The 12,978-nt window shown below is 35.9% G+C and overlaps 2 protein-coding genes across 5 annotated transcripts; both read left to right on the top strand.

Annotated features, from left to right (window-relative positions):
* The first annotated feature begins 264 nt into the window (after window positions 1-264).
* LOC107816098 (uncharacterized) lies at window positions 265-5,310 on the top strand. Of its 4 annotated transcripts, XM_075234750.1 has the most exons (8): window positions 364-699; window positions 806-1,009; window positions 1,083-1,128; window positions 1,611-1,672; window positions 2,601-3,960; window positions 4,054-4,151; window positions 4,292-4,475; window positions 4,608-5,310. In XM_075234750.1, exons 3-8 carry the CDS (start codon window positions 1,122-1,124, stop codon window positions 5,192-5,194), a joined length of 2,298 nt encoding a protein of 765 aa, XP_075090851.1. In that variant the 5' UTR covers window positions 364-699; window positions 806-1,009; window positions 1,083-1,121; the 3' UTR covers window positions 5,195-5,310. The 4 variants fall into 4 exon arrangements, with proteins under 4 accessions (XP_016497562.2, XP_016498827.2, XP_075090808.1 ...); XM_016642076.2 differs by lacking the exon at window positions 1,083-1,128 and having other exon boundaries at window positions 265-699; XM_016643341.2 differs by having other exon boundaries at window positions 279-699; window positions 806-1,128.
* A 2,636-nt stretch (window positions 5,311-7,946) lies between these two features.
* On the top strand, window positions 7,947-12,619 carry LOC107818590 (uncharacterized). Its single transcript, XM_016644934.2, has 6 exons — window positions 7,947-8,604; window positions 10,330-10,580; window positions 10,771-11,146; window positions 11,255-11,386; window positions 11,469-11,644; window positions 12,299-12,619. Exons 1-6 carry the CDS (start codon window positions 8,047-8,049, stop codon window positions 12,420-12,422), a joined length of 1,617 nt encoding a protein of 538 aa, XP_016500420.1. The 5' UTR covers window positions 7,947-8,046; the 3' UTR covers window positions 12,423-12,619.
* Window positions 12,620-12,978: the final 359 nt, after the last annotated feature.

A 12,978-nucleotide genomic window follows, 5' to 3' on the forward strand; every position in this document is an offset into this window, starting at 1 on the left:
AAAAAGAAAAAGAATCTTTGAAAAATACTTTTTTAAAACACAGTTTCTGAATTTTTAATTTTATTTTGGAACACAGTTTCTGAATTCTGACTCAATGTTTTCAACAGTAACAGACACATATTTTTGTCTTCATATCTGACACATAATAATAAAAAATAAGAACAGGTAATTAGAATAATTGTACACTAAAACAATAGTATAAACACTATTAATTTTTATTTTAAAAATAAAAAATACAAGATATTGTTATAAAGGAATTCATGGGAGTAGTAGTGGTTGAGACAAAACAGTATATAGTTGTGTAAGGTAACATAAGTCAAACAACATTTTGCTTAATACAAGCAAACAAAATCTCATTTCTTCCTCATTTGATGCTCCTTTTGTCTCTCTCTCTTTGTTTTTTCTCTCCTTTTTTCATCTCCAAAGAACTCCAAGAATTCAACTTTGGCTCCTAAATTCTCAGTTTTTAGTGAGATTTAATCCAAGAATTTTCAAGGGGTTTATGTTAATGTCATTTCAAGACACTTTCTTGAATTTTTAAAAGGAAGAATGAACACATTTGAGAAGAATGGTTTGTTCTAATCACACTTGAGTAAGTATAGGATGAATTGCAGTTCTATTTTTTTAGTGGTGTCCGGTCCAACTTACCTGCAAGTCTGACTAGTTAATTAGGATACCAGTTATCTCCTACCAGTACAGGTATCGAATAACTCTGCACACCAAGAATTGCATTTTTCGTTTTGTTTCATGTTTATGAAGAAGTATAGAAGCTAAATGGTTTCTTGATTCCATTCCCAAATTTCAGACTATTGTGTGTTAGTGAGATAGCTAATAATTGAGTAAAGTTCATTTGTTATGGAGAAGAAGAGATCATCAAGAAATCAACAACAGACAGTGAAGAGTCAGCTTAATTGTATGTGGGGATTGATCAGCAGCCTTTATATTGGTCAAAATCATAGGAAACAGAAGCTGCTTTCAAATGGGAAAACTGCAGCTAAGCATGTTATAGGTAAGTGTGGTAACAATTCTTCAATTTCCTAATTCCACTGCTCATTCTTTTCTATCACCAGCTGAGAATGCAGGAATCACGGGTTCGGGCAGTGGAAACAGCATCTTGCAGAATGCAGGGTAAGGCTGCGTACGATAGACCCTTGTGGTCCTGCTCTTTCCCATACCCCGTGCATAGCGAGAGCTTAGTGCACCGGGTTGCCATTTTTTAGTGTAGCTCAACCTCTTATAGCATGTTAGTTACCATTTTTATTGGCTTACTATGTAATGTCTATCATAGAGATTTTGCTTATAATTACATTTTATGTTGCGGGACTCTCCAAAATGCAGCCGCACCTGTGTCCAACACGCACCCACTGACATTTTCGAAGAATCCGAGCAACATAGATTACATTATAAGTTTATGATTGTGTAAATACATTTTACATCGTCAACGCATACAACTTAAATTTTCCCTAATTGCCTTTGTGGAAAATCCAAAAGTGAAGCTAAATTATTAAACTTTTCTTAGGGTAATGTGGTCTATATAATTATGTTATTAGATTCAACAGTCATAGTAATCAATCTTGGAGGTTTTGATCTTTGATTTTATGCTTCTGCAGGCAAGAATCCAAGAAAGCTTGATGCTTTAACTTACTTCAGTGACCAAATTCATGGCTTTGAGGTAAGTCTCTAGCATAGAATAAGTCAACTTTCTAGACTCAGCTCTTATGTCAAAGTTTCTTTGGACACCATTTGGCTATATTGCTAGGACTCTCCGAAATATCGTCGGGTGCGTGGCATATCTCCAAAAATAGTGTATTTTTGGAGGATCCGACATGGGTACGGTAGTATTTTGGAGAGTCCGCGCAACATAGCCATTTGGAGAATAGACTCTAGTACATCTTTTTTCTAACTGTCAGAGAAATTTTGGTGACAGAACTTAGGCAGTTCTATTAGTGATGTTCCTGCATAAAAAAATGTAACTATGGAGTATAGTTCTTGTTTTTTTGCATGGATAGGGTTAGGAATTATTCTGATTGGCATCTCCATAGAATTTTATACCTCAAATTTTGAACAGTATGAAGGGGAGCTTTGGCGTATCTGGTAAAGTTGTTGCCATGTGACCAGGAGGTCACGGGTTCGAGCCGTAGAAATAGTCTCTTGTAGAAATATAGGGTAAGGTTGCCGACAATAGACCCTTGTGGTCCGGTAGCTCGAAGAATTAGTTTGATTCTCCCTATAAAAATAGTTAAGGAAAAAGGGGCGCTTTTGTTAAAGGACTCACTATTGTAGAGAAGATCTCCTTGGCTCACGAAGTGGCTTTAAGTGATAGGGGATTTTAACCTAAAGACAACATCGGAGGGAGGGGGGTCAAAAGAAAGTCAGGATAGGCAAGAGTGGAAGGAGAAAAGAAAGAAGGATCAAGTCGAGTGTTGTTCGGTGTGAGGCCGAGGTAGCTGTTCTAGTTCTGGACAGTCCGCGGACCTCGTGCATAGCGGGAGCTTAGTGCATCGGGCTGCCCTTTAAATTCTGAACAGTATATTATCCTAAATTCAGAAAAGATTCCTACTTTTGAGTAAGAGTTATAATTGGAGAGTTGTTTGCCTCAGGATGGAGCTGAAATGGAAGCTTTAGGAGTTCGCACGGGTGATAAAAGGATGAAGAGTTTCATTCAAGAAGAAATTTCCGGTAGCATGCAAAAGAACACTCAAATCATAGCTAGAAATGAGCAACATAAAGAAGTAGATTATGGACTATTTGATCATATGATAAGTAAATACAAGCCATCATCAAAGAAGACCCGTATGAACCAGTCACCTTTATACGGTTGGAAGGATACTGAGACGGGGGATTTTCAGCAGGCTTCTGGTTCAGCAGAAATGTCGATCAATAAGTTAAACTTGACTTCCATATTAGAAGCTATTTGCAGTCAGATTCATGCAAATAATGATCAACTTGATGAGATCAGTTTGCAAGTACTTCAGACGAGTGCCAAAACATTTATCGATAAGATGTTCATAGACAGGAAGTGTATCAGCAAAGGTCGTGTGAGTTATGAGCCTGAACAGTTCTCCGACGCATTAGAGATGTTAAATTCAAATGGAGATTTGTTTCTGAAACTCTTACAAGATCCTAATTCACTTTTAGCAAAGCAAATCCGAAGCTTGCAAAATGTGCAAATGGCAAGAGATTCAGTCAAGTCCCTTATGAGTAATAAACTATCAGATGATCAGAGTAGTGATAATGACATTTGGAAGAGTGAACAGAAGCATCAGCGATCTGGGGACGCATCCAAAGAAAGTTCCAAACCCCGGCCTTCAAGTAAAATAGTTGTTTTGAAGCCAATTCCTAGAACTGTTAGATGTTCTGAAAATGTTGCCTGCCATTGCTCGTCTATGCAGTCTCATCGTAGCACAAGTGGTAAAGGGGAAAATGTCAAGCGCACGAGCTTTTCTCTCAAAGATATTAAGAGGAAACTGAAGTATGCAATGGGAGAAAAATGGAAAGAGAAGCAGCTGGTTTCAGTAGGAAGTACTTTACATAGGCTTCATAGCATTAGTGACAAGCAGAACCTAGGAGTTGATAATGAAGGGGGCAGTTCACGGCTTACCATTGCAGGATCCATTAACTCTTCCACCGAATCAAACATCAAGAATGAGGCAGAGAATAAACAAGAATCCATATCGACTGACGCAGCTAAAGTCTCCCTTATGACTGAAAGAGTGCGTAAAAAGTTGGACGTGTCAACCATAAACTACACCAAGAAACGGGAGCTGGATATATCTATGGAGGCAAAGAGACATCTCTCTCAAAGATTAAATTATGTCAATACTACAAGTGAGGTTGTGATGAGCAGACAACCAACAAGAACATTGGAAAGGATTCTTTCCTCGCCTGAGCATGATCGTTTGTTCAACTATAGCTCAAAACAGGACAGCAAAAGTAATCCTGCACAAATTAGGCCCAATGGTAAGTTTTTGTTCCATTTACTTGAGAGTTCTTTGATCTTGTTATGCACATTGTCCTTTAGAATTATAAGTTCTTAACATTCACCTCCGGCAGATACAAGTATAGTGGAACTTCCCGTTGAACCAGCCCTTACTGTTGTTCAAAGTCCTCAAAGAGATAAGCGTCACTGGCATCTGAATAGCTCAATGGTGGTAAGTACTGCATCCTCTCCCACAAAACATGTCGTTGGAATATTGCAAGAATGTTTTGGTATTACTTGTTTTCTGTTTACTTCTGCGTTTTCACTTAGCTAACTATAGAAGACTTAATCCTGTTGCACCAACCTCTTTAGGATTCACCTTCAGAAGTTTGGTCTCCTAGTTCTTCAACAGATGTTTCGTCGTCGAGTCCATCTAGCATTTTCAAACTAAGGGTTGTTGATAACAATATGGACAGAGGAGATTATTCAAGTCCAGTATCAGTCCTGGAACCAGTTTTTGCTGATGATATAGCCAGCCCTTCTGGAAATCAATCATGTAAGTAACACAAAATCTTCAGGTTAATTTCACGTATAGCCACTGAACTTTATCCACTATAACACCAAAATCTTCTTATCTTCTCATTCTATCATTAGACTGTAGTTTGAAGTAATTCATGAATATTTGCAGCTGACTCTGCATTACAACCACGTCGTATCAACTTTGAGGAATGTTCGAACAAGGAATTCCCTGAAAATACCATACTGAATCGCGCTGAACCAGATGCCCTTCGTATTTATATTCAGTCAAGTTTGCAAGCACTTCACTTGAATTGCGAAGAACTATGGTTAAATAAGCCTCTTTCAGAAGAAATGTTCGATGCTACGTTATCTGATGAACTGGAGACATTAGCACTGCAATGTCATTCTGAACCTAAACTTCTGATGGACTACACAGATGAAGTCCTACTAGAAGCATATGATTTTCGCTTCAGATTTCCTCCGTGGCTATCGTTCCTTCAACCTAAAATTTGGTTCTTTCCACTGGAAAAAAATCTAGTGGAAAAGCTAATGAAAGAAGTGAGACAACACCTCATTCCGGTGATGGAACAAACTACACTGAATGACCATGTTGAGAATGATTTGGCGAAATCTGGTTCATGGCTCGATATCAGAAATGATACTGAAGATATTCTGACTCAAGTCACAGATGATGTTCTTGAAGAATCAATTATGGATATTGTTCTCCAACTTTATACCTCTTTCTTGTGCAGCTAAATTTTGCTTCTTTTCCTTTGGTTTGCAATGAGCATTTGTACACCTTAGCTAATATATGCTTGTTTTTTTGATACAGAACATTACCTAGAGTTCTTATGAGAATGTTGTGTTGAGGATTATAGTTGATGTAGTTAAAATACCTTTGTCTTGAGATCAAAAGCAATAACAAATTAGAATGCAGGTATTGGACATTACTTATTAGGTACAAAAGTTTGCTTTATAGACAGTGAAATAAAATTCTTAGGGCTCGTGTGGTACGAGGAATAAAGGATATTAATCCCGGGATTAAATTTGTGATGAGTTTATCCGTATGGTTGAGATAAAATCGTGGTATAACTAATCCTGGGATTGTAGCGTTATTTTTATCCCCATGGGAGGGTGAGATAACTAATCACGGGATAATTAATCCCGGGATAACTTGTTTTCCAGCCAAACGATCCCTTACTAAATGAACAAAGATTTTTCACCAATTTTTTACTGTCTTTATTGTAAACTACAAATCATATTTCAGTATTAGCTTAATGCCATAATAAATTTTGAGGCCAAAATTCCAACACTATTACGTATATTAACATTACATGACAAGTACAAAAGATGTCTTGTGACATTTTAAAAACAGTTAAAATAAAAGTGGTGGTCACAATAAGCAAGCTTAACTGTTGAAAAATGGAAAAAAAGTTTGAGTTTGGGACTGAAGTCCTGATTTTTCACTCTGAAATTTTAGTACATTCGTCAAATAGTCGACGCAATAATTTTTTATTTTTTGTTGGGGAGCGCTATACCTTCAATGTTAGACTTCCTAAGGTGAATTCAAATTTAATTAGGTCCCAGTATATGTATAAGATACCGAGTAGAAAACCCATAAAAAAAAATTCAAGAAATATGTTACCAAAATATATTAAAAAGAAATAATTAAGTTTGTTAGTAGGACTCTATTAAACTAAATTAGGTGATTTTTTTTCCAAGATGGAGAAATAGATAGAGAGACCTTTACTTTTGGAGTAGGTTGTGTGGAAGTCAGGATCTTCATAAAGAAAGGCCTTAAATTTGTAGCTTTTATTTTTTGATAACCTCTATTCACAAGCAAGTTGACAATTTGGATATTGACAGTTTTTCACTCTATTGTGATGCAAGTTGGCAATTTGCATAAAGTATCTTCCAAACCTTATTTGGCTAACTTTTTCTAAGGAAAATTTGAAAGAATAAAAAAAAAATATTTGACCAACAAAATGAAATGTTGCATAGATAAAACTAGAGATGAAATGTCTCACATAGTGAAAAAGTTGGTTATTTTCCTGAGATTGTTCAAAAAAATATAACTTCGCTTCTGAGCGTTACAATCCTGTATTAAACGTACATTGCTAATTTCTAATGCGGAGAAAGGATGAGAATTTGTGGTGGTTAACAACTCGTAAAAACATTAATTCTATATGTAATAAAACTAATATTAATACATGTCTAAAAATAACAAAATGAATATTGAAATTCATATAATTAATCCTAGTTTGTGGTTGATATATAAAATTGCATTGTCTTAGAAAAAAAGATTCCTAAATTATTTTCCAGATATTTTATGGTCAATGCTTTAGTCTTGCAAGCATGCTGCATGTCCAAAATGAATATGTGATTTTAAATCTTGCAAGCATGCTGCATGTCCAAAATGGATATGTGAACAAAATAAATACTTTTCAACTCTAATATTATTTTTAAATATTGCACGTAGTGGTTGTTAATTGGATGGTATAGTATAAAGATAGTTTTATCCATATTAAATATGTGTCTTCTGATCGAATAATTTAACTGTTTTGTATTATTCATTTTTTACTCTACATATCCGTTCCAATCCGTCTGTTTGCCACCCCTAATTGCACGAATGCTACATGTCTGAAATGGATATATGATCAAGAATAGAGAAAAACAAATCCCTTACATGTGCATATATATATATATATATTGGTAATTATTGGCCAAAGTTCTGCACTTCTGCTTATAAATGTTGGTTCCTTTCCACTATTTATCCTTTGTTGAAAGATGGAAATAAATAACCTATGACCCGTTTAACCATAAATTTTAGTGGTTTGTTTTGGTATTTTTTTCAAAAATAATATTTTATAATAAAATATTATCAGTTTTTGAAGAAAAAAATTGATTTTTTTCTTTAAATTCTTCAAAACTAGTTTAGGGCAGTTTTTGGGTGAAAATTTTGCTTCCACTCATAAAACTTTAATTTTTTTTCAAATAAAATACATGTCCAAATATAACTTCAATTCCCAAAAATTATTTTCAATACAACTTCAAAAACTTTTTTTTTCAAGTTTCAACCAAATTTATGTCCAAATGCTAGCCTAGTGTGTTTGTCTCAATTGAGATTTAAATTTGAGACCTCATGATTCTCCATTAGCATTAATAGACTACATCCTTCGATGAATCAAATTGTTACACAAATACTCCCGCAGTCCCGAAATACTTGTCATATATCGGTTCTTGAGATTCAAACTACATGAATTTTGACTAATATTTTAACATACACATTTTCATTATTTTTATGAGAAAAATTATAATTCATAGTAGTACTTTTCATGTAGTTTTGAATATCTAAATTTTAATTTAAAATATTAAATTAAACTAATTCAATTAAGAAGGAAGTATTAATCAAATTGAATCTCTAAAAGCAAACGGAAGGAGTAATTTGCAAATAATATTTTGTAATCAAGAATATTAACCCCACAAAACCATATCTTTGGTCCATAAATATATTACCTTCCCGCCATCCAAAAACCCTCCCATAAACCCTAGCCACCATTTCTCTATATCCTTCTTCCTCCCACCCCACCACCCACCCAACCCTAGCAATGGAACCTCAAACACAGGCGAAGAAATCAAACGTCGTACTAATCCTAGACTACGGTTCTCAATACACCCACCTCATCACCCGCCGTATCCGAAGCCTATCAATTTTCTCACTCACCATCAACGGCACCTCTTCGTTAGACACCATAAAAGAACTCGACCCACGTGTCATTATCCTCTCGGGTGGACCCCACAGCGTCCACGCTGAAGGTGCACCGTGTTTCCCACCTGGGTTCATCGAATACGTCGAGTCACGTGGGATTCACGTGCTTGGAATATGTTATGGGCTGCAGTTGATTGTTCAGAAACTTGGTGGAGTTGTTAAAATTGGAGAGAAACATGAGTATGGGAGAATGGAAATTGAGGTTGGAAAGAATGTTATTGGGGGGTTGTTTGGGAATACGGAAATTGGTGATAAACAGGTGGTTTGGATGAGCCACGGTGACGAGGCTGTGAAATTGCCGGAAGGGTTTGAGGTTGTGGCGAGGAGTAGTCAGGGTGCTGTTGCTGCTATTGAGAATCGGGAACGGAGGTTTTATGGGCTGCAATATCATCCTGAGGTAAAATATTTGTTCGGAGTTCGGGATTTTACTACAACTCATTTGAGTTTGAAGTCGATTGTTTGTACTTATTTAGTGAATTTTTAAACAATGTACTTGTTTCAACTATCATTTAGACATTGTTGCAAACCTTTAGTACATTTAAATATCATCAAAATACTATCTTTATACTCTATCTGTGTACTATATCACCCACTTTGTGCAAATAGTCTGCATTGCTTGTCCTGAGGTAAAATGTTTGTGGCTTTGGGTGCTTTTAGAATGTAGGAATATGTTTTCCATGGAAAAGTTTTTGCTTTGGAAAATTATTTGGATGATAGAGTATAAAGATAGTTCTTTTTTATAAATAGAGGATAGTATCTAGATGATAGTTTTGAGTACTAAAGGTTTGGAACAATGTCTTAACGTTAGTTGAAACAAGTAATATTGAGTAGGAAATGAATTATTATTGCTTGCTACTTAGGCCGTCTTGCAGCTAACATCACTGCTGGACTGTTTCTTTGAGGCGTAAGCTGGATTATATGTTCTGTAGTTCTCTTTTATTTTGTTCTTTGATGAATTCTATAAAGCATTTTGTAGGTAAAGGTATCATTTCATATCTAGTGGCCCGTCTAATCCAGATTATGTAGGTAAAGGTTCTAACTTATTAAAAGGGAAAAATAATCTTTCGGTGTCAGATTTTATTTGCTTCGCCTCATATTAGAGCTACGTGTTTCTAGGACATTGAAGTCTTCATTGGATTTTGTCAATTCAAGTTGACGACTGTGACTAGGTGCTAATTGTTGTACCGTAGAATTGTGACTGAGAAAATTATTGAGTTTGCCATTGCTTGTCCTTGATATGGTCCTTAGATTTCCAACAAATTGTCCATAAACGTTTTGGACTTTTTATGAAGTCTGTGTAGCCATAGTTCTCTTGCATCTCTTACACAACAGTTAAACATATCCCTCATTTTATCTTTCTATCGTAATTTCTAACTGCTTCTTCATGGTGCATACAACTTGATAAAATTACCATATTTTTAGTTTATTTTGCTCTATGGAACACATCTAGTGAAATAAATTCAACATATGTTTGATCCTTCCTTAATATGCAGTAGTTTGGCTACTGGACTCTATCCTCTCTGCTTGTCATTCTGCTGTGTTTCATATTTTAAGGAGCTGTATCAGTTGGAGAACTACTCAACAGAAGTGTTATAACCAAATCATGATGTCTAGATGCTGTTTTCGACCTACCCTTGATATGCATAATTTGGCTGTTTGTGTTTTCCCCCTTTTAAGGTGCCAAAATGCTTGGATGAGTGCTTTGCATAGATATTTTGCGATTAACATGATAGGAGCTTTGCAGTTTAGGATTGAGGCACAATTGATTGAGTTTGATTGACCGATGCATCAGATTCACTTTATATAACTTGCTAAAGATACAGATGTTGGTACCTTCAAGTAATATCTGGAGAATACAGAACAGGGGAAAAGATGGAATGAAGAATACTCATAAGAACGTGCCTCGACACTAGTGAACATGAAAAATGATGGTTATTTGGTCTTCATTGGTACATAGGATAGGACCCTCATCTTAGATCTTTCTGTTTGTTATTTCTGTCATTACCATATTATTTGGAGCATTAATTTCTTACTGGATGTGTTTCTAATTGTCTATTTATGGAATCTTTTGAGTTTAATTGGAAAATATTTCATCTGCACTGACCACATGAATGCTGTACAGGTAACACACTCGACTGAAGGGATGAAAACATTAAGACACTTCCTGTTTGATGTATGTGGGATTACAGCTGGCTGGAAGATGGAAGATGTTCTGGAGGAAGAAATAAAAGTTATCAAAGGCATGGTTGGACCTGAAGATCACGTGATTTGTGCTTTATCTGGTGGTGTTGATTCCACAGTTGCAGCTAAATTGGTACACAAGGCTATCGGGGACAGGCTTCACTGTGTTTTTGTTGATAATGGTCTATTAAGGCAAGTCTCTAGTCTAGCAATTTTCCTACAAGCTTTCAACTATCGCATCAAATAATAGTAACACCAACTAATTCAAACTAAAAAAATCAGCAAATCTCCTTGTAAAAATACGCTAGAGTTTTCCGTTAATCCATTAGCACTTGCTTCATATCCTTGACAGCTTGAAATTGGTTTTGCATCATCTTTTTAGGTATAAGGAGAGAGAAAGGGTGATGGACCTCTTTGAGAAGCGCCTCCATTTGCCTGTTACCTGTGTCGATGCTACAGAAGAATTTCTCAGCAAACTAAAAGGCGTAACAGAACCTGAAATGAAGAGGAAAATAATTGGGAAGGAGTTCATCAACATATTTGATCTTTTTGCCCATGATGTGGAGAAAAAAGTAGGGAAAAAACCTACTTACCTAGTCCAAGGAACCTTGTATCCTGATGTAATAGAGTCTTGTCCTCCGCCTGGAAGTGGAAGAACACATTCTCATACAATCAAGAGTCATCATAATGTTGGAGGTCTTCCTAAGGACATGAAGCTGAAGCTCATAGAGCCACTGAAACTTCTATTCAAGGATGAGGTTTCGTTTTGTCTTCTAAAACTTTTGCATGCATCTCTACACTATTTTTTCCTCCCATTGCAAATTGGATTATATGTTGACCTCTCTTGTACTCCACTTATCTCACAGGTTCGTGAATTGGGAAAGATTTTGGATATATCTGAGGACTTTCTTAAACGCCACCCGTTCCCTGGGCCCGGGCTCGCTGTACGAATTCCAGGTGATGTCACAGCGGGGAATTCCTTGGATATTCTTCGTCAGGTATTGAGTTCTCCAGTATTTAGTTGCAAATTTCTCAATTCTTACAGTTTTGGTTCCTTGTCTAAAGAATTTTGTTGTTTAGGTTGATGAGATCTTCATTCAATCAATCAGAGATGCTAAAATCTATGATGAAATATGGCAAGCTTTTGCTGTCTTCTTACCAGTGAAAACTGTTGGAGTACAAGGAGACCAAAGAACACATTCCCATGCTGTTGCACTTAGAGCAGTCACAAGTCAAGATGGAATGACTGCAGACTGGTACTTATTCGTTCCCACATATTTTTGGTTTTCTATAATTTGCTAGTTACTGCCCATTTTTCTATGCTCATATTTTCCATGTTGTTTAATTATAAGTACAAGTTTTACGCTTAGACATCATTGACCTACAAGTTTTTGCTGTTTCGGTTTTGCACTTTAATGGATATCAAGGATGTATGATGTGTTTCAAACACTTGTCCTTTCTCTTTGCTTGTCATGCCGGCTGTTTGCCTTTAGTTAGAAAACAAGTAGAGCTCCGTTTGTCCTACATCGCAGAATAAGTAAAAATCTACATTAGTGACTTGGGCAAAAAGAAAAAAAAAGTGGCTTAGACAAATCTTGTTTGCCGATATTCTCATATCAATCAATCATGTATTGATTAATACGTACCAATCAAACACTGCTTATAGTCCAAATAATCCTATACCATGACATATCTGAAATAGTAGTAATTGGCGAAATAAAAAGACAAGACTTAACAAACCGTCGAAGCAATTCCATCTTCTACAGTCCAACAATGAAAACCTTTGTGTATTGTTCTTGGAACTTCTCTGCTTGTGAAAGAGTCAATAGAATACCCCCCCTCTGTATGCTGTTATATTTATAAGCTGTGCTAAATCTGTTTCTTTATTTGAAATTGTAATTTCTTTATAGGTACTACTTTGATTTCAAGTTTCTTGACGACGTATCAAGAAAGATCTGCAATAGTGTTCGTGGTGTAAATCGAGTTCTTCTAGATATTACATCAAAGCCTCCATCAACAATCGAGTGGGAATAATTTGTTATAAAGAATGCTATATTTGGTGACCAAAGTAGGATTCTTTTGTGATTTTTGGTGCATAACAAAAAGGAAGAAAATCATGATAGAAATTTAGGTCCTTTTGTTATGTGGTAGAACTGGTTCTTGGGTAATTATGTGCAATGCTCTCAACAATTTTGTACGTTTATGGGTATGATGATATCAACTTTTACTCGGATCTTTGGTAGTACATTTTTCTTGTCTATGTATAGTAACATGTGGCTAGGCATCAAAAGCCTAGTCCACACCTTTCTTTTTCCCTGAAAGAAACTGAAACAGATCATCAGTGTTGTTACCAGAGTTATTGATTTAGGCATTATAGTTATCAAAATATGAATCTGATTGTTAATATAACACACAGCAACAAACCCAGTATAATCCCACAAGTAGAGTCTGGGAGGGTAGTGTGTATGCATACATTATCTCTACATCTAAGTAGATAGACCTCGACTTAAGAAAGATAAATGGAAAAGGCAACAACAAGCAAGCCAATCGGAAAACTGGAGCGAAAATATAAACTAACACTAAGTAATGC

The sequence above is a fragment of the Nicotiana tabacum genome, chromosome 1 (assembly GCF_000715075.1).
Source record: "Nicotiana tabacum cultivar K326 chromosome 1, ASM71507v2, whole genome shotgun sequence".
Taxonomy (NCBI): Eukaryota; Viridiplantae; Streptophyta; class Magnoliopsida; order Solanales; family Solanaceae; genus Nicotiana; species Nicotiana tabacum.

Bases quoted from the DNA above. Each gene is read 5' to 3' on its own strand.
- LOC107816098 (XM_016642076.2), top strand. From the start codon at position 856: ATGGAGAAGAAGAGATCATCAAGAAATCAACAACAGACAGTGAAGAGT. The intron at 1,010-1,610 runs GTAAGTGTGGTA...ATGCTTCTGCAG, and splicing joins TGCAGCTAAGCATGTTATAG to GCAAGAATCCAAGAAAGCTT. The intron at 3,961-4,053 runs GTAAGTTTTTGT...CACCTCCGGCAG, and splicing joins TGCACAAATTAGGCCCAATG to ATACAAGTATAGTGGAACTT.
- LOC107818590 (XM_016644934.2), top strand. From the start codon at position 8,047: ATGGAACCTCAAACACAGGCGAAGAAATCAAACGTCGTACTAATCCTA. The intron at 10,581-10,770 runs GCAAGTCTCTAG...TCATCTTTTTAG, and splicing joins GTTGATAATGGTCTATTAAG to GTATAAGGAGAGAGAAAGGG. The intron at 11,387-11,468 runs GTATTGAGTTCT...TTTGTTGTTTAG, and splicing joins CCTTGGATATTCTTCGTCAG to GTTGATGAGATCTTCATTCA.